Source organism: Acromyrmex echinatior, chromosome 9 (assembly GCF_024713525.1).
Source record: "Acromyrmex echinatior isolate Ae372 chromosome 9, ASM2471352v2, whole genome shotgun sequence".
Lineage (NCBI taxonomy): Eukaryota > Metazoa > Arthropoda > Insecta > Hymenoptera > Formicidae > Acromyrmex > Acromyrmex echinatior.
In genome coordinates this window covers 9,965,003-9,983,902 of record NC_141860.1, presented here as the reverse complement: position 1 = coordinate 9,983,902, position 18,900 = coordinate 9,965,003, and the positions used below count along the sequence as shown (strand labels likewise).

The 18,900-nt window shown below is 39.2% G+C and overlaps 1 protein-coding gene across 3 annotated transcripts in view; it reads left to right on the top strand.

The window, feature by feature from the left end:
- skd (mediator complex subunit skuld) overlaps positions 1-18,900 on the top strand; it is a 34,476-nt gene that overhangs the window by 14,197 nt on the left and 1,379 nt on the right. The window contains exons 2-16 of one of the 3 annotated variants that reach the window (XM_087409785.1): positions 3,967-4,312; positions 7,874-8,042; positions 8,521-8,666; positions 8,774-9,212; positions 10,510-10,659; positions 11,896-12,466; positions 12,940-13,146; positions 13,264-15,036; positions 15,522-15,864; positions 15,958-16,265; positions 16,376-16,567; positions 16,721-17,032; positions 17,780-18,118; positions 18,207-18,488; positions 18,568-18,839. In XM_087409785.1, coding sequence (XP_087265911.1) covers positions 3,967-4,312; positions 7,874-8,042; positions 8,521-8,666; positions 8,774-9,212; positions 10,510-10,659; positions 11,896-12,466; positions 12,940-13,146; positions 13,264-15,036; positions 15,522-15,864; positions 15,958-16,265; positions 16,376-16,567; positions 16,721-17,032; positions 17,780-18,118; positions 18,207-18,488; positions 18,568-18,839 — 5,849 coding nt within the window. Of the gene's footprint in view, positions 1-3,966; positions 4,313-7,873; positions 8,043-8,520; positions 8,667-8,773; positions 9,213-10,509; positions 10,660-11,892; positions 12,467-12,939; positions 13,147-13,263; positions 15,037-15,521; positions 15,865-15,957; positions 16,266-16,375; positions 16,568-16,720; positions 17,033-17,779; positions 18,119-18,206; positions 18,489-18,567; positions 18,840-18,900 lie in introns of all 3 variants that reach the window. The other 2 variants (XM_087409788.1, XM_087409786.1) reach the window with 2 other exon arrangements.

Here is an 18,900-nt window from a genome sequence, read left to right as displayed (position 1 = left end):
TGGGGAAAATTCTTATCGATCGGTTGCAGCATTTCGACGAAACTTGCCATCCGCCACTATGGCAAAAATACATGACTGGGTCAATGCAGAGAGCGCTGACATCCCTTCAGTTTGGAGAGAAATCGATATGTACACACGCTTTACCGGATGTCTTTCTAAAAAAAAAATAATCTCTTCAAAACTGGCTTTCAAAATTAAAAACAATAAAGATCTATTTGCCGATTATTCTATTATATAAGCTAATTAAAAAAAAGATCAAATGGTTGCATTCGAAAACGATTAAAAGGATTTCATCTTAAAATAAATTTTGTGAAGGAAATTATTTTATCTTATAGAGAGAATATTATGGGCGAAGCGGATTTTTATTTTACCGAATTCTTGACACGACCAACTTCAGACCCTTTCTGACGTAATTCGCGCGATCGGGAGATCGCCGTAGGTGCCAAGATCTTATTACCTGCCTGCGCGGTGGTTGTATACACATTTGAATCGTTCTGATTATGTCAGCTGGTTCTCTGACGTAAGGAGACGCCCGGCGCCGATTGGACGATGGGCGCGCGCCCACTATGCGACTGTGCGCGCGTGCGTGGTTCTCACGGCTCCCCTCAAAGTTGCCGGAGCCCCCTGAATGCATCGGCAATGGCGTCACACGGTATCTGCCATCATCCTCTGGAATGCCTACTGGTTAGACGCGAAGGCGCAGTTCGCAATTCTCGCATGCTTCATACTGACAGTTAACGTACTATTGTATCGCGAATAATTTCAACAAAACGAGAAGATTCTCGATAATTTTCATCCAATAATCGGCGTCAATTGTACGCACGATTTGAAGAATCTTCGCGTTAGCAATAATAAACAATAACCAGAATGTTTTTAACACGTTTTCATCTCATTCCCATGGACATTCGTACAAAATATTTGAAGAATCAGAAATACATTTATATTAAATACATATGACTAGAAGTCTATATAATATATCGCGAGAAAAATTATAAAAATATAATGTTTTAATTATAGAGAAAAATAAATAAACAGAATAGATAAAATATTTTTCCGAAGTTTGAAATAAATAGAAATAGTTTAATAAAAATGGACAGAGCAAATAGAAATCTTCCCTCTGAAGTCTGGAAGCGTAAATCATCGCTTAAAGTGAGCTTAAGCGCGCATTGTTTATACGCGCGCGTCGCTCGTTGCGTTGTCAATCAGAGTTCATGAGAGAGAGCGTGCACGCGCGCGTGCGCACGCACGCACACACTTCGGAGCGAGACAGCGTGAAGTGCGCCGCGCACGCGTTCGGTACACGATCGACTCCCGTGACGCGCGCGTCGATGACTCGCCGTTGACCGCGCGGCGGGACACCCCGTCCCTAATCGTCGAGGGACCGGCGCGGGCGGCGCGCGGCGCGGCGCGGCGCGACGCGGCATGGCGCGGCTGGGAAGCGCGCGCGGAATCAGGTGCGATGAAGATACCAAATCCGGGGTGAATGGACTCCCTCTCGTTAACGGAGATAGGACATTTTCCGTCAATGCAACGAACGGATACGGGCGAGGGCCCCGCGCGCGCGAAATCTTGACGACGGCTTTGACGTTGACCTTACGCGACGCGCTGATGCCGTATGCTCGTTATTTTTGGTCTAAACAAATCTTAGTGCTCATCGACAATTCTATGCTTCTTTGTTGTATTTTTTTATCTGTAATTAACACTAAAAGTATACTTACGTTTCTTACTCACTAAAAAGACTAAGCGATTAAATTATCAAAGAAAATAAAGAAAGTGAGAAAAAACCAAATTCAGTATAAAGAATATAATTATCGAAAAGTCAAAGAATTTTAGAATCTTTTACACACAAGAAATATTATATTAACTTAAAAAATTAAAATAGTCAATAATGATTTCCAATGTTGACAGAAAAAATAGAAAGAAAAGAGAGGAGCTTTCTGATATTGAATCACGACTGATATAGTTGAATAAGCATCGATAACTCTATATATTTCGATCTGCTTTAATATACTTCAAGACGTAGCTATATTAAAAAATGAAACATCGATGATATGTGTCAAGGAGAAAAACGGACTTTAAGATTAAAGTTTCAATAGATATTTCTTAGAAGAAAACGCGAATGGAGTCAAAGCTTGAGATACAAAAGCAAGGTCTCCGAGAGAAAGTTTTGCGCGATTTTGCAACACAGAAATTTCTAAATTTCGAAAAGCCTGTTTGATATTAGAAAATACGTGATGAAGTTTAAAATCTCAGATATCAAACGTCCTTGACGAGAAAAGAAATGAATTATCTGTCATCAAGTAGTAATTAACTTTATCTCGATTGCTGTAATTTCGAAATATATAAAAAATTTTCACAGAGATATTTTTCTCCTATTGTTATCATGGTGCATCGATCAAAGTTGAGTGATTTAGCAGAATATTAAAATGGCTGTTTATAAAAAAAAGTGGTTTTCCAACTGTTGTGACATTTAAATCCAGTGAGAAACTAAGAACATGAAACAGTCATAATAAAGAATTCTATAATTTTGTTGCATTAACTGGATAATTAAACATTCTACTCGAGATAATCAGAATTTCAATTAAGATAACTAGAATTCCTATTTATGTTATTAGAATTATTTTGTTTATAGTTCTTGTTGATACAATCAAAACATTTTTCTCAATGACTCTATATTCAGATTTATACCCGTTTCTATCAATATAGATTAGATTTAATTATGGTTTAACTTACGCTTCTTAGAACTAGAAAAAGATAAAAAGAAAAGGAGTTGAACCAAGATTAAAGTTAAACTATCATTAGTGAAAACGAGCATTAGTAGACCTGGTTCAAAATGGACCGATGAATCGGAAGTAATGCGTCTCAGGCAGGAATAGTCGAAATGCAATTAATCAATCGAGCGATTAGCGAGTCGATTGCGCATGCCTGTTTTGTTGAAAACGTTTCACGGTACGATTGTATGCGATAATATGCGTTTGAATAAATTAGCGGCTTGTCACGTCGCGTGACAAATAGAGACACTGTGCCGTAAGGTCAAGGACCGACCCGATGTCGCTTTCTCGGCGAGCCGCGCGCCACACTCCCTGTATATGTCTATTTTACTGGGTAATGCACGTTTCGCGCTCAAAGGATAATTTATTACCTTACGATTTAACGTCTCCGTTCGCGAAGACGTTATTGCCGCCGACCATTCGTTCACGGCCAATGTTATCTTTTGTTCGGTAAGAGCGTGTAGATTTTTACGTTCGTATTTTCATTAGATTGTTACGGCTTATTGTTGATATTTTGCTGGCAAATCTGACCAATTATTCTGCTTCTAGAGATCTAGAAAACTAGATACCTCATTATCGCGAATTAAACAGCAACGGTAAACTAACGGAGTTGATGATTTTTAACAGCCGTTAGAGCAATCCCGTTTGATATCACTCACTTTTTTTTCATTATTACTAGATTTACTAGTTGCATTCATGCGTTCAGATTACTGTATAAAAACTCGAGAGTAGTAAATGTAATCTTTGCATTTTTACAAATAATTTATTTGTTTAATTTATCAAATAAATAATTTATAAGCAAGATTTTAAACATTTTTTGAAAATAAGGGACACAACGTCGGAATCCCAAAGCCGCTTATCGTGATTACATGTATGACGCATGACTGCAAAGTAGGAATTTCTAAATGGAAAACCTCTATTTTCGAAAAAACAATATAACTATTATCGGAAAAACAAGCATGTGTGTCACTGCAGTAAATTCGCCAGTCACGGTTCTGCTTTTATTTATTTATTTTTTTTTTATTACGGCGTTATCGCGCAAATCTCGAGTGTGTTCATGATGAGGGGGATTCCCCGGGCAGAACGCGTGTTCTAATTTCCGATGAAAATCATGACCCTCGCAAATCCCTAACGAGATATCCCACCTCACCATCGATTAACCCTTTGATCACTAATCGTCGCTATTGTTTGACAGACATCCCTCTGCGGCATTAAATGGAGGAAACTCGTATGGGGCGAGGTGGCCGGTGGCTTCGGCGGCACACCCCTCGAGGACCCGGTGCTGTCGAGTTTCTCGCGATGTTTAGCTGGTGACATTCTGTGCGTGTGGCGACGAGTGGCCGCCACGCCGGCCACCTCCGGCCCGGCGGCGGCCGCCACCGCCGCTTCGGCGCCCGGGGCTGGCATCTTCGACCTGGGCATCGCGCCCTCGCCCGCGCCCCCGCCGCTCTCCCTCACCGCCGCCAAGGAGCTCTGGATCTTCTGGTACGGCGAGGAACCCGATCTCTCCGGCCTGGTATCACCGGAGCTCATCGCTTGCGGTGAGTATATCTCCACCGCGTGTCCGAAAATGCACCAAGTCGAACTTGGAGATTATAGACTAAGGGTGAGGAGGTGAGGAATGTAGAGAAGAATTTATTTTGCAAAACTCGTTACGTGAATTATATAAAAACGTTCGATTATTATAGAATTCTTTTTCTCTTAGAAGACACAATACCGACACGATACCAACGCCATTCTACCCTTCTTGGCATTAATGAATAATAAAAATAAAACAACATTTGTGTTGACTATGTTAAAAAAAAAACAGGTTACGTTACCTCAATCAAAAGTTATTATCTTTTTGAAAGCGGCTAGAGACTTTTTAACAAGAGTCTAGACATGAGAAAGTCTCTTTTGATTGATTCGCCATATTTCAACAATTTCCGAGACAGAGAGAAATAAATAACAAAGAGATAGAATAGAGTGGAAAAAAGAAAGAAATAGTAAATATATGCCTTTCTTTTTTGTAGATTTTTGTTAAAACTACTATTCTGCATATAAAACTACGGCTCATGTCCAGACTCTTATTGGGAGATCTAAAAGCGGCACATGAAGATGATCCATGTCATTTACTCAATACATGGCAAACTGATAATCTCGATCCGTAATATTTATGTAGGCGCGATGTACGGTATATTGCGTACGCCGGACTGGAAGTAGCAATTACGTGATGTTTATATACCGTTGTGTGGTGTTTTACCTAACGTCAACAAGGAGACCGTGACTAAGCTAACTTTTATTACGTACTTTCCAAGAGGAAGTTTCGACACGTAAGAGACACGAAGGGACCACGTTGCGTTAACGGATTTGTAGAAGCGCTTGACGCGCAAAAATCTTGTACTATACACAAGATCTATAGACTGTACATATACAACGTTCTGTCGATATAGCCGACCAGAGGCAACGTTAAAGTCATGAGGAGAGGAAAAAGGAATACGATTAAAAGTGAAACTCTCTTAGTCTTTAGACGTTGCGATAAGCAGCGACGTGTATAAACGCGTTAGCCCGTAAATCACACATCAAATTATCACTCAACTGTGTATCTCCTTTCGGACCATCAAACGATTCTGCCTGTTTTAAGCGGCGTTTACAATGAGATGTTAAGACGTAAAATTAAACCTTAAGTCATAAAAAATTGATCAATCACATCGAATATGAGGAGAATAAACGACCAGTAGTATCGTGAATTTCCATGATTTTTCTACAATCATTTTTCATATTTCGTTCTAGAGTTTTATCACGAGTAAAAGCGATAGTTTGGCGTCATTTTGATAAAAATTCGGACAAGCAAGCCGAGCCAGTTTTGTTTGAGAATACCTGCGTGCCGAAGACACGCGACGAAACTTTTAAAGCAGTAGCGAATCGGCTAGTTATAATTCTCGAGATTAGATTAGGTCAAGGAATATGCTCAACCGTGACCAGTCGATTTAACAAATTGAAGCTTTCGTTTTCTCTCACCGTAGATATATCAAGTTACATTGCTCGAAGCATAAAATCGTACGAATTCTTTTTTTGTATTCTGCATCGAGATAAATTTTGTTTTTTTTTTATATGTTCAGTAAATGATCAGTAAAATATTCTCTCCAAGACTGGAGCTTCTAGCGATGAATAAATTAATCAATCGCAGTTGAATGTTCTCGGGGATGATAGATTAGACCATGAAGTACTCTCGGAGAGAGGGAGAGTTATCAAATTTGATTCACTCGTCCTTAATATTTCGCCAGCGACATGGGATTTCAACTCTATGGAATCTTAATTCTGTAGTAATAAAAATCTTTGAGAAACGGAGCAAAATTTTTTTTATTCCAGATTACATAAAAATTTGAAAAAATTCTGATATACTTAAAGCTTCAATAAATTTTTACGATTATAGAAATCGAATTGTATTTTACTTATTTTTTATAGATTTAAATCTACCAGAATTCACAGTCGCACAAAATATCGATGGTGCCTTTAAGGATCCCATGTTGTCAGGGTTACGTTCTCTATCTTTCTTTTAACGCTCAGATTTCACTACTCAAGCTCCAACGATTACGATGACGATTATCTCGCCTTTGAGAAGTGTGCAGTAACGTCGTTGTCGTGCAACGGACCAGCGTTCGAGCCGTGCTGGACCGAGGCCCGGCCGGCGGCGTTTCTCGACCGGCGGGGTCGCTGAACCATGCACTTGTCTGCAACTCGTTGCAGCGCGCAACGTATAGATCTGCTGTGTTGTGCATCGCACCGCGCCGCGCTGCTCTGCCGGAGAGTGCACCAATTGCGAAACTGTGGCCGACCGACCGCACGGTGAACCGTTAAGACTGAAAACGACCAACATGGCCTACCGCTGCGACGGTGACAATCGCGACAGTTTAGCGACTAAAAAAAAAACCGTTGATCGTTCGAAGAATTGAGATAAGACGCGCCCCTTTGCTCTTATCGGATATCGATCTCCTTTTCTTTGTTAGAAGAGAATATTTTGGTATTATCAGTTTAATAAAAGCATGGACCGGATAAATGTACCATTGTCATTTTTCTTTTATCTAGATGCGTGCGATAATTAACATTGAGGTAGACAGTAACAGTTATAACAATAGTTAAGCCGAATGCGCTTTTTAAGAATAATAATATGTTTCACTGTCAGTTTTATGTACGATTATCGCGATGGAAGTTTCTCGATAACGTTCGGATTTTGGGAGACGCAAGCTGCAGTGAGACCACCGCGGCTAGTGGTCCATGAGAGATGCAACTCCCTCAGGCTCCGGTCATATCGATCGACAGAACACGTGTTCTCCCACTCAGTGATTCTCAACGTTACTGCAACTGCGTGTTATTATAAAAGGTGTATTTAATTACACGAGATTTATTGATTTCTTTCTTTCGTTAAATAATTACACCTCGGTATTCATTTATTTTTGTATATAGTTGCAGTTGGAGGGAAACGTTTGCTTGTGAGATACACCTTTCAACAATCGTGAGTTGAAATCACAGAACGAAATGCGCATAATATCGCGCGAGCTCGCAGATCCTACGCACCTCTTCGCACTTCGAAGCGCACTCGTTCGCGTGAGAACAAAATCAGGGGAAAGCTGGTTCGAGCACGCGCGCGCGCGCGACTTGAGATTCTAGAACTTTTCTGTTTTCTCGGCCAACTTCTTCTCTACCTTCCACGAAACGCTCACCGTCGCTTGACGTGACGTCGCTGTGATTTTACACGCGAATCGCATTACTTTCACGTTAAATTCCGCCGGATTGGGCGCTCCGCAAATAAGAGCGTACTTCACCTGCTCCAGTGTGTACAGCGCGACTATTAAAATATGTACGACAGCGAGCGAAAATTACATGCATATTTTTTGCCAGGACCAAAAGAAGACATATCGTTTCTTCTCGCTTAATTGGAGCAGCAGTAGCAACGTGTAATCATTATTTCCGCGTATTTTTAGAAATCGATCGTCCATACGTAGCGCACATTAGAGTATTCTAGTTCCTCCATGTCGTTCATTGTACAAGAAGGAATGTTATAGCTAGACTGATGCGTCGACGGCTTCGTTCACGATTTTATTATTTACTGTCATTTACAGAAAGCGAGCAGGGTTCTTGGGAAAGCGGATTGTCGTACGAATGCCGGTCACTTCTTTTCAAGGCTCTGCATAACTTGATTGAACGGTGTTTGCTATCCCGTGACTTCGTTCGCTTAGGAAAGTGGTTTGTGCAACCTTACAATGGCTACGAGAAACACCGTTGCAGCAGGTAAATGCTTGTTTAATAACAATATCTATTATTGAGTTCTGCAATTTCACAAAATATGTTTCAAAAGTAATGATATTTTTAATTTCATTTTGAGAACAAATTATTTTAAGAACGTTCAGTATCATGTGTATCTTATCATGTAAAAATTAGACACATATTTAAAATGTACAATAGTATTATTCAGAACGTATATATTATATCTAAATATTTCATAAAAGAAGTACACAAATGTTCATCATGAAATGAATGCTCGAAGTGATCTTGGAACTATATATCCGATAATTTGATATTTGTATGAATGTTTAATGTGGATGTAAATGACGCACAAATACGTAAATAAGATGCGTACATCTCATATGTGTCTAATTTAATGTGATAAAGAGTACAATGGATTAAGTGTACAAAGTACACAATACTTTTATAAATTACAGTATAGATTCGATCGACAAATCTTTAAATCTTTTATTTATATTTGCAGCAGCCATCTGTCGTTCTCATTTGCATTTTTCGTTCACGGAGAAAGTACTGTGTGCGCAAGTGTGGACGTCAGGCAGCATCCTGCGGTACGACATCTCACAAAGACATGTCTACAACGTACTCAGACCTCCCAATCCGGTGTTAAAGGTAAGTATCGCTTGCTATGTAGAAAGAAAGATTTATAAGTACAGTTGACAGTTGATGAAATATTAATTCATTATTAATGTCAATGTATTTCTTGATTTATTCCATAGTGATCCTAGCTCCTTATGGACTAGCAGGCACATTAACGGGTCAAGTGAGCCGTATGGACAGTCAACTTCTCGAAGAATGGAAACATTTCTATCCAATCAGTACCGGCAGTAATCCGGAGACCGGGCTTCCACCCCTCGTGGAGGTCCTCGTCGGTGGCGTGCGCATGCGTTATCCTTCTTGTTACGTCTTGGTTACGGATATGGATGATACGCCACCTGAAACTCCTCTCTCGCCTCCAAGCAGCCCCGTCACTTGTGAGCGACCCCTTTTAACGCAACAGGAACTGAGCGCAGCTACCGAATTACCGGAACGCGTGTGGGCAGAATGTACTTTGAGTTCACCAGTGTCTGCTTCCAAGACAGAATCTTCCACGGAACCTGGAACCTGGACGTTCGTGGAACCGACACAAAAGTCTTCCTGTACCTGTTCATGTTCGAAGTAAGAACGGCGGAAGTTTATACTTCTTTTTTATTTCGATTTTATTGCATTGTGCAAGACACTCTTTAGATTCCTGTTTCTTAGATTTCAAGTATAAAAAATTAATTGTTTACTATATGTAACTTTTAATAAATTTATCATTAAGTTGTTTTAATTAGTTCAATAGCAGACCAAAATCAATTATATATGATCTTTTTTATAATTGAATACAATAGTAAACATTTAATTTTACTATATATTGCGTCAGTTGAATAATGTTAGTAATATTTGCCATCATATTGGTTTCTGCCATTATTGCATGTAATAGCACAAAATATAGAATCGTAGAATATCCAAATTATTATAGATAAGTAGTAATATGTGATGGCTGTTGTAATGTGTGCATGAAATTTAGTCTTTGAAAAGATAGCTCAAAAGCAATAATGACGAACTTGTTAATGTATTTATAAAGTTATATTTAAAGCAAATTAAATTAGGTACTTATTTATAATTTTTGTCCAAAAACGCATAAATTGTTACTATAATGAAAAGATTGTAATATTATTATGCATTGCATTTGAGCTTCTATAAAAAAGCATAAGTATATTTAGGACCGAGTATTAATGAGATACAAAATCCAATCAAAAGCTAAAGAGACCTGAAGTTATATTCGAATAGAAAATTGACTGCAATTTTTTTACGTTTATATAAATCAATGAAGGTTAGCTTAAAATAACATACCTCGTAAATATAATCTTAGCTATTCTTCCTTGACATTTAAATATATTGCTGAACTCTCATATTGAAGAATTATGAGATTGCCAAAAAATATTTAGGCATGCAAACATTATTTTTGTGGCCAATTAAAAAAAAAATAAATTATCATAATGTATCATTTCATATCAATAATTTCAATGAGATGTTCAAAACTTGATTAAGTTTATGTGTATTGACAATGTTTATGTGTAATATTTATTAATAAAAATGATTATTAAAATATAAGAAGAAATATTAATGGTAGGTTTACTGTGAAATAATTCAAATAAATAACTCAAATTCTTTAAAGAATTGTTAATTCGCAAACAAAACATTTAGTATTTTATTTGAATCATTTTCTTAAAGTGTATGATTAGAAAATGTATCATTTATCAAAATAATAGAATAGAAATCGTTACAAGTATGCCATATTTTAAGCTAGTCTTTTTGCAATTTCACAGTTGATATATGAGTTATTGCTTCAGGATTCTGTAAGGATTCTATTAAAATAATAGAGAGATGCGTTCGCAAGGAAACGAGATGTTAAATGCATCGGTTGCAGGTATACGACCCCCGGGGGTTGGAAGAGCCTGGCCTCCTCTCAGGTTCAGAGGGAGAGGGTAGATAAAGGTGGACGGAGGGTCGTACCGTTTCACCGACGGTCTACCACTCAGTGGGACGCTTGTCCCTCTGTCCCTGCTAATGCCCCCAGGTGGGTAATTTCTAGGCCCCCAAATACAAAGGGAGAAAGAGATCATCTTCATAATTTCTCTTAATCAATCATCGCAATAACGCCAGTTTTACGTATAATCATAATGATCCCCCATAACTCTTCACATGCAGATTCATCGCTTTTGCAGCTCCATCATATAATATATTCAAATAACTTGACGCACAATATAACGTATTAATCAGATTTTATTTTAACTGTACAAAGGTGCGAGGCATGTCTTTTTAAGCGCGATCGAGTCGCGGGTGAAGAAAGATGAACGGAAGACTAATATTCTTATACTTGAGACGGTGTAAAACTGCAAATATCATTTAATGGTATAACGATATACTTAGAATTTTTCAGTGGGTAAATGGGACTTTCTAATGTCAATATTATGTGAATCCTATGGTATAAGGTTGTCAATTTTTTACATGTACTAATACAATGTAGTGAGTACAGATATGTATTTAATGTCAACGAGAAACAAGTTTATACCAATATATTCCTTTAGCGAATTATTTTTATATACTATATCTCATTTATAAAAAACAAAAAACATAATAGTTTATGAATTTTCATATATAATCTATCGACCTAAAAATATTTTCATGCGCATGAGATTCGGTAGCAGACGGGATCTGAGCTTTACACATGATTGGTAGTGCACTTCAGCATATCTTTCTTTTCAGTTATTTAATTAGCTTGTGTTACATGTAATATAGAAAATGGTATATGCTTTGCATGTAGATATTGTTCGATATTTTCAGCATTTATTTTACCTTATGAGTTGTTTTACATCGTTTTTACATCCATCTACATATAACAGGCTTCTGTTCATATTCATACACATTTTATGTTTCGACAAGCGCAACATACGCTTTTTCTCGAACAATTCATCATCTTAATTGCACAAAGTTACTTTAATAACATTATTAATATATTGATAAAAATTAACGAAAATGTATATGCTGTTCTAAATTATTTTTAAATCACAATATATCGAAATAATCACACTGTAGGGAATACTGTAATCTAAAAAAACTATAGTCTAACATTTTAATAATCTAGTTTTGAAAAATATTGTTTGTCATTTTGGATTGGTCTTTCCTGTATCAGAATTGACTATTCAATGCTTTTTCACGTTCTTGGATATGGATACTAAACTCATTTTCTCTTTACGACTCTAACAAAAATTGTCAAACATATCCGTAATCAATCTGTTTAAAAATTGAGTAGGTCGGTACTGAGTAGAACGGAAGCACCTAGTACACCACCGGGCGGTCCACCTTCCTACTCGCGCGGACCACCAACGGGAGGAGATTGTTTACCGGTGCCGTCGGTTGGCTCACCAAGTTCTCCGGCACCATCGCCCCTCCTGACTCCACACTCCGAGCCGGCGTCGGTCCCGCCCGCGGAGCCTACGATGCCGACTCTCAGCCCGCAACCTCCACCAAGTCACACAAACACTGCCCTACCCCTAACCCCGTCGCAAGGGCCCAAGTCCATTTCTTCCGCGTGCAACAACCAGGTGCACAGTCCATCGGTTCCTGGACCGGTACTGAAACGACCAATTTTGGTATCCCGAGAGTACGAAGGTGCTCTCTTGGAAGATGAGCAACCGCTATCTTGGCTCTACGATTATTCACTCCAGGAAGCTTGGCTGAATCATCCTGTGAAGCGTTTTAAATCCATGAACATCAGCACTCCGCCGACTAACCGGAGCAACATTCTATACCCACCAATGAACTCTCAAACGCTCCAATCTCAAGCTCCTAAGCTGGAAATTAAACAAGAACCTGTCGCAGTTGTAAGTGATATTTATCATTGACAAAAAAACAATTAAGATAAATTAAATCACTTAATATATTTGTAAATATATATTTGCTACAAAAATACTTAGATTTTATCAAATTATAGAAAGAAGATTTCCTTTTAGATGCTTTTTAGAACCTTATTTAGTGGAATTTTATATAATTTATAAAATTTAGAAATTATTGGAAGTTTGTAAAATTAATACGGTTTGTCTCATATTTTCAGAGTAAAAAAAAATATAATAAAATACGATTAGCATATATATAAAAAATTTTTTATTCGAAAACTTGAATAAAAAACATTTCAATTGAAAATTATCATATTTAATTGAAAATTATTTATTAACCTTATTTGCGATAAAATTACAAAAATATTCTCAACTATTTTCAATTCTAACGCAAATGTCTAGCTGCTTCTTCATTTGCATTATTAAACGCATTAACGATAAAGTATATCTTGTGATATCAGGGCGAATGTATCGGAAGAAGAACAGATCCATATGAGTTCGATGCGACAGGCGAGGAAAATGGCACAAATGTCGACGGTCTCAGACGACAAAGGGACGATCCAACTAAACCAGGATCTCTTTTCACCAGCGAGGGTCTTCAGCCTTCCTATAAAGATTTAGATCAAATATTCGATAATTCCGATCCTGATACTTCCAGCGATGAAACGGTAAGTTTAAATTTATTTTAAAATAATTGATGTAATTCTGTACATGGCACAAGGACACAAGAAATTAGACACCATCCTCGAAGATCGAATAGAGATAGAATACCTTTATGTTCACAGAATCTGAATCAACTACAAATACAAACGCCACCAGGCTCGAATAAATCTGGTGGATTGCACGAAGAGACGAGGGTGGACGGTGCAAACAAGAATAACAATCGAGGAGTCACAGTTTTACGACCAGAAGAATTATCCAAAATGTTTCCAACTCCTCCGTCTCTAGAGCATAATCCTGTTGCTTCGCCTTGCCAACTAAGTGACCCTCTCATGGACCAGACTGAGCTGCTGATGCCTTCGCGACCGCTCAGACACCTGCCCGACATCTATCCTAATATGGGTTCTCCACAAGAAGAGCCAATTGACGATTGGTCATACGTGTTCAAGCCGGCGGCCATCAGCAAGATGGTCGGTTCTTCCAAGTACGCACCTCTCACGAATCTGCCTAGCCAATCTCTGCCATCCATCACACTGCCATCGCACTGCGTGTACAGACCTTCCTGGCAGTGCAATTCTGCTTCCACCAATCAGGCGGACAAACCTCTTCCACCAACCAGGCCCGGATCAGTGCAACAGCAACAGCAGCAGCAGCAACAACAGCAGCAGCAGCAGCAGCAGCAGCAACAACAACAACAACAGCAACCTTGTCCACAAAGTCCGGCGCCACCTTACCGTTCAAACACTCTGCCTGGTAGGCCACCACCACCCCCTTACGACCAACCCAGCCCAGCCACATCCACTACTTCTTCATATCTCAATAAAAATCTCAATAGCATCGAGGCGGATACACCGGGACCCGCTCGCGCACCTGAATCAAATTCTCTCGTAGTGAATATTCTTCTGGGTGACACTGCACTCAATATCTTCCGCGATCATAACTTCGACAGTTGCAGTCTGTGTGTGTGCAATGCTGGGCCCAAGGTTGTAGGCAATATCAAAGGCGCTGATGCGGGCGTTTATCTCAGCAATTCGTGGGTGGGTTCTGCGCTCTTCCAAGACGACGATCAAATCAGATGTAGTTGTGGCTTCAGCGCCGTAGTGAATCGACGACTCGCGCATCGAGCGGGTCTATTTTATGAAGATGAAATGGAGATCACGGGCGTCGCCGAAGATCCGGCGGAGAAGAAGAAGGGTTCGCTTACCGCGGTCGCGTGTCCCGGAGCGAAAGCGGCCCCCGAAGGTCTCGATACGATACCACCAAATGTTCTCGAATTATTACGCGAACAATGCCTGATCGTTCAAAGTTCTGCCAGCAGTTTGTATAGAGCGGCCAGGATATGCGCCACCGTGAAAAGCTATCCAACGTTGACGCCGACGGTGAACACTCTAGAGTTCAACGATGGTAATGAGGTATGCGTCGCTGCGCTCGATCAAGGCAAACTCGACGGCGCGCATAACGAGAGGGCGGCGCGTGTAAACGGTGTGCATCGGTGGGTGTTTCTCAGGGCACGAGGTCCTCAATGTAGCGGTGACATCGTGCGAATGATGAGATCGCTACAGCCGCTGCTCCAGGACGCGGTACAGAAGAAGTGTACGACGCGCATGTGGGAAGCGCCGTATACTGTCACTGGACCGCTCACATGGCGACAATTCCATCGTTTGGCCGGTCGCGGCACTGATGATCGTTGTGAGCCACAACCAATACCTGCTCTAGTCGTCGGATATGATCGTGATTGGTTGTCATTGTCGCCGTACGCGGTCTGCTTCTGGGAAAAACTGTCTTTAGAACCGTTTGCCGGGCATAGAGATGTCGCCTACGTGGTCGTCGCACCTGACAGTGATTGTATTGTCAATAGAGTGAAATCGTTTTTCCGAGAACTTTCCTGCACGTATGAGGTAAATACAAAAATTATTTTATCTTACAATTTTAATGTTTTCAAATTTTATACGTTTCTTTTTCCTCATCACAATAACAAGACTCGATTATATTTGATACGATGTGAAAAAAATCATCACAATAGAAGCCTCGATGTCTTTGTTTTTTCACGATTCTTCAATTATTCTTCAAAGAACAATAGTATTGCTATTAATATTGATAAATAAATTTTATTTTATTAAATTTATTAAACAAAAAAAGAGTAATTTTTGGATCTTTAAATCTTTATTGTAATACACACACATACACACACGTACACACACATATTACGTAGTAGTTGGAATTTTTTTTTTTATTTTTCTAAAATGTGTTCGAAAAACTACATTTTAAATGATTCTTTTCTGTATTGTTATTATATCCAGTTCTTTCGCGGTTCGCTCAATTAATTTCATCTGCAATAAGAAATATTAAAGTTTGAGATGTTGATATTTTTAACTCGTCGCAGATTTGCCGATTAGGAAGACACACGCCAATTTCGAAACAACTACGCGATGGAATTCTGCGCGTCGGGAAGTCAACTGTGCAGAAACTGGCGAAACAACCGATGGATGATTGGTTCAAGTTTTTGGGAGAGAATCATATAGGCGAACTATTGAGATTGTATGCCCAAGTGTGTAATCATCGATTGGCTCCATATTTGACGCAGGTCATACAAGATCGTAGTTTGTTGGATCCTGGTGATTCTCAACAAGCTAACAAACAGCAGCAACAGCAATCCACAACAATTCCCGTTCCTGATACAATGCCAGCTACACCCGATGTATTATCAACCAAACCTGAGTCTGTCGGTACGTCTTATCGATGATCGCATTTTAATGATACGGTTTTAACGGTACATCATCCTTGGGATTGAATCTAGCGAGATTCGTTGCCTTTTACAGAAGGGGAAAATCCGAGGAGTGAGACTCCCTCCTCGAGCACAGCAACGAATCAGACTACTACTAATACAACCGGTAATACGACACCGACATCGCAACCTACAAGCAACACGCCGATTACTACGACCACAGGTCCGGATGAAGAAGAAATTGAACCTCCAGCCATCGTTGTTTATTTTGTTGAACCTTTTTCGTTAGGCGGTACCGAGGATCCTGATCGACGTCGGCTTGCTATTCTAGCTCTACTCAGAGCTTACTCTTCTGCGATCAATAGCATGCCTGAAAATATGAGATCAAATATTCACGTTCAGGTAATAAATTCTAAGACTGGATCTTGATGTGATAAGGAATTAATAATTTTTAAACTCAGCTGATCAGTATTTTAAGTTGTTTTTATGGCATTTTAACAATTTGCTTTTAGATAATATCCTTGGAAAGCATAATGGAATTGGGTCGAGCTCGAGAAAGGCGAAAGATTCAAGATGAGATGAGAGCCTTGGCGTTAAATGTCTTCTTGCAAGGACGTCGATTATTAAATCATAATTCTACGGTGAAAAGCCTTACTGGTTTCGGTACTGCCGCCGCTGCAGACATCTTCCTCAAAAGTAAAGATGTAAGGCTCCATGCTCCATTACTATAAATTAATGCTTACCATATGATTAAGGATTATCGAAAATTCCGTTTGTGCGCTGCGATATTATGATGTGAAATTAAAATCTATGCTATATATAAATCATTTTTACTCATTTAGTAATATTCTCTGCAGGAACGAAATAGAGCACCTTATCGTCTCTACGCACCGGCCTTCGTATTAGCACCATTGCGGGCAAAGAGTGAAGCTCCCGAATCATTTGGCATGCCGAGACCCGAAGAATGCGCGGTGCTCTATCTGAGTTACTGTTTGAGTGAGGATCAGTCTTGGCTGTTGGCGGCCGCAACGGACGATAGAGGCGAAATTTTCGAAACCGCTACCATTAATATCGACATACCTAACAGGAAAAGAAGAAAGCGCGCTTCAGCTAGGCGTATTGGCCTTCAAAAGCTTATGGACTTTATATTGAGTGTAATGTCCCAAGGTGTAAGTAAAAATTTTACATAAATTAAAATCAACATTAATAGAATAAACTAACAGTATTTAATAAAAAATACGAGAGCCAACGCAAAGTTTTTTCGCAAAAACAATATAATAATTTTTTTCATCTGAAAAAACAAACATTTCGACCTTTACATCAGTTCATTCTCAGTATATCGTTAACAATTTCAAATTATTAATCACATCTATTACAAAGCTTCAAAAATTAAAATATATATCGGTTGCAAATAAAACGTGTATGCATCGTTAACACATTAACAAGGAATTAACTGTAGAACAATAGTATAATGGTTGATTATGTTAGAAAATGTGGTGGGGCAGCATTAAAGGAGGGGAGTTGGAATCAGAAACTTAAAAGGGGAAAAAATAAATAGCTAAGGACAGGAAGATAATTATCGAGATAAATATCAGGTAAACACAGTATCACTTTGTGTTTTATTCAGACCACTGTGGGGTTGTTGGGTTTTTTTTTTTTTTTGGTGTGTATTCCGATACCATCCTCTTATTAAAAGACGACTCCAAAATATGCAAAATTGATATTTTTCCCCATTAATTTGTTAATGATGACAGAATACTATAAATAGATATTATAAATAGCATGAAAAATCACAATTCAAATTCTCATTGACAAATTTTATTCTCATTAAAAACATTCGTTCTTTATTGTTAAATATTATTCATTTTATAAATATTATTTCTGTTTTTTTTATCATTCAATTATTTTTGTTGCAGGTACAACCATGGAGACTGGTCGTTGGTCGAGTAGGACGCATTGGACATGGCGAATTAAAAGGATGGAGCTGGTTACTTTCTAGAAAAGCGCTTCTGAAAGCTTCAAAGCATCTGAAAGAGATATGCGGACAGTGTAGTCTCTTATATCCCTCGGCGGCACCTTGCGTACTCAGTGCGTGTTTAGTCTCACTCGAGCCAGATTCCACTCTAAGATTAATGGCCGATCAATTCACTCCCGATGAAAGATTCAGTCAGGCATCTGTAAACTGCCAGTTATCCACACCTCAAGATGTCACATGTACTCATATACTTGTTTTCCCTACATCCGCTACCACTCAGGTAAGAAAGTTTAATTATATATACATAAATAACTTAATTACATTATTTATTGAATATAATTAGGCTAAATCCTGTTTTAATATTTTAGTCGTCGCAGACCGCATTTCAAGAGCAACACAACGTACCCGAGTTAGGAGACGACGAATTATTTTCCGCTTTAAACGATGATATGCCGGAAGGTATGGAGGGAATGGGTGACTTCAATGATATTTTCAATGTTTGGCCTGAGCCGGGCGCAGGCGGTGGGCAAAGTCCAAGCGGAAGTCCGCATCGTCCTGAAGGTTCACCGCATGGTGGAGATGGCGGTGGATCAGGCTTAGGCAATCACGATGGGCCTGGCAGTCCATTTCCGTGCAGCAACACGCCAAGAGTAAATTTTGTTTTTTAAACTAAGTCTGCAACTATATTGTAGCCATGTGAAATTACATGCAAATTTATGTTATTCGCAGATAGCGACGACTGAGCAAGCAGAAGAAGTTGGCACGCTTCTACAACAACCACTCGCTCTTGGTTACCTAGTATCAACTGCGCCAACGGGACGAATGCCATCATGGTTTTGGGCAGCTTGTCCACATCTCGAAAACGTTTGCCCAGTATTCCTGAAGAACGCGTTACACCTGCACAGTCCCGCAATACAACAGAACAGCGACGATTTACTTCAGCAACAAAACGCACCTACTGCTCATCCATTGGACTCGCAGTATACCACTGACGTGCTTAGGTTTGTATTTGCGATGATGTTCGTGATTTTTGCTTTCTAGACATTTGTTGCATAAAATTTG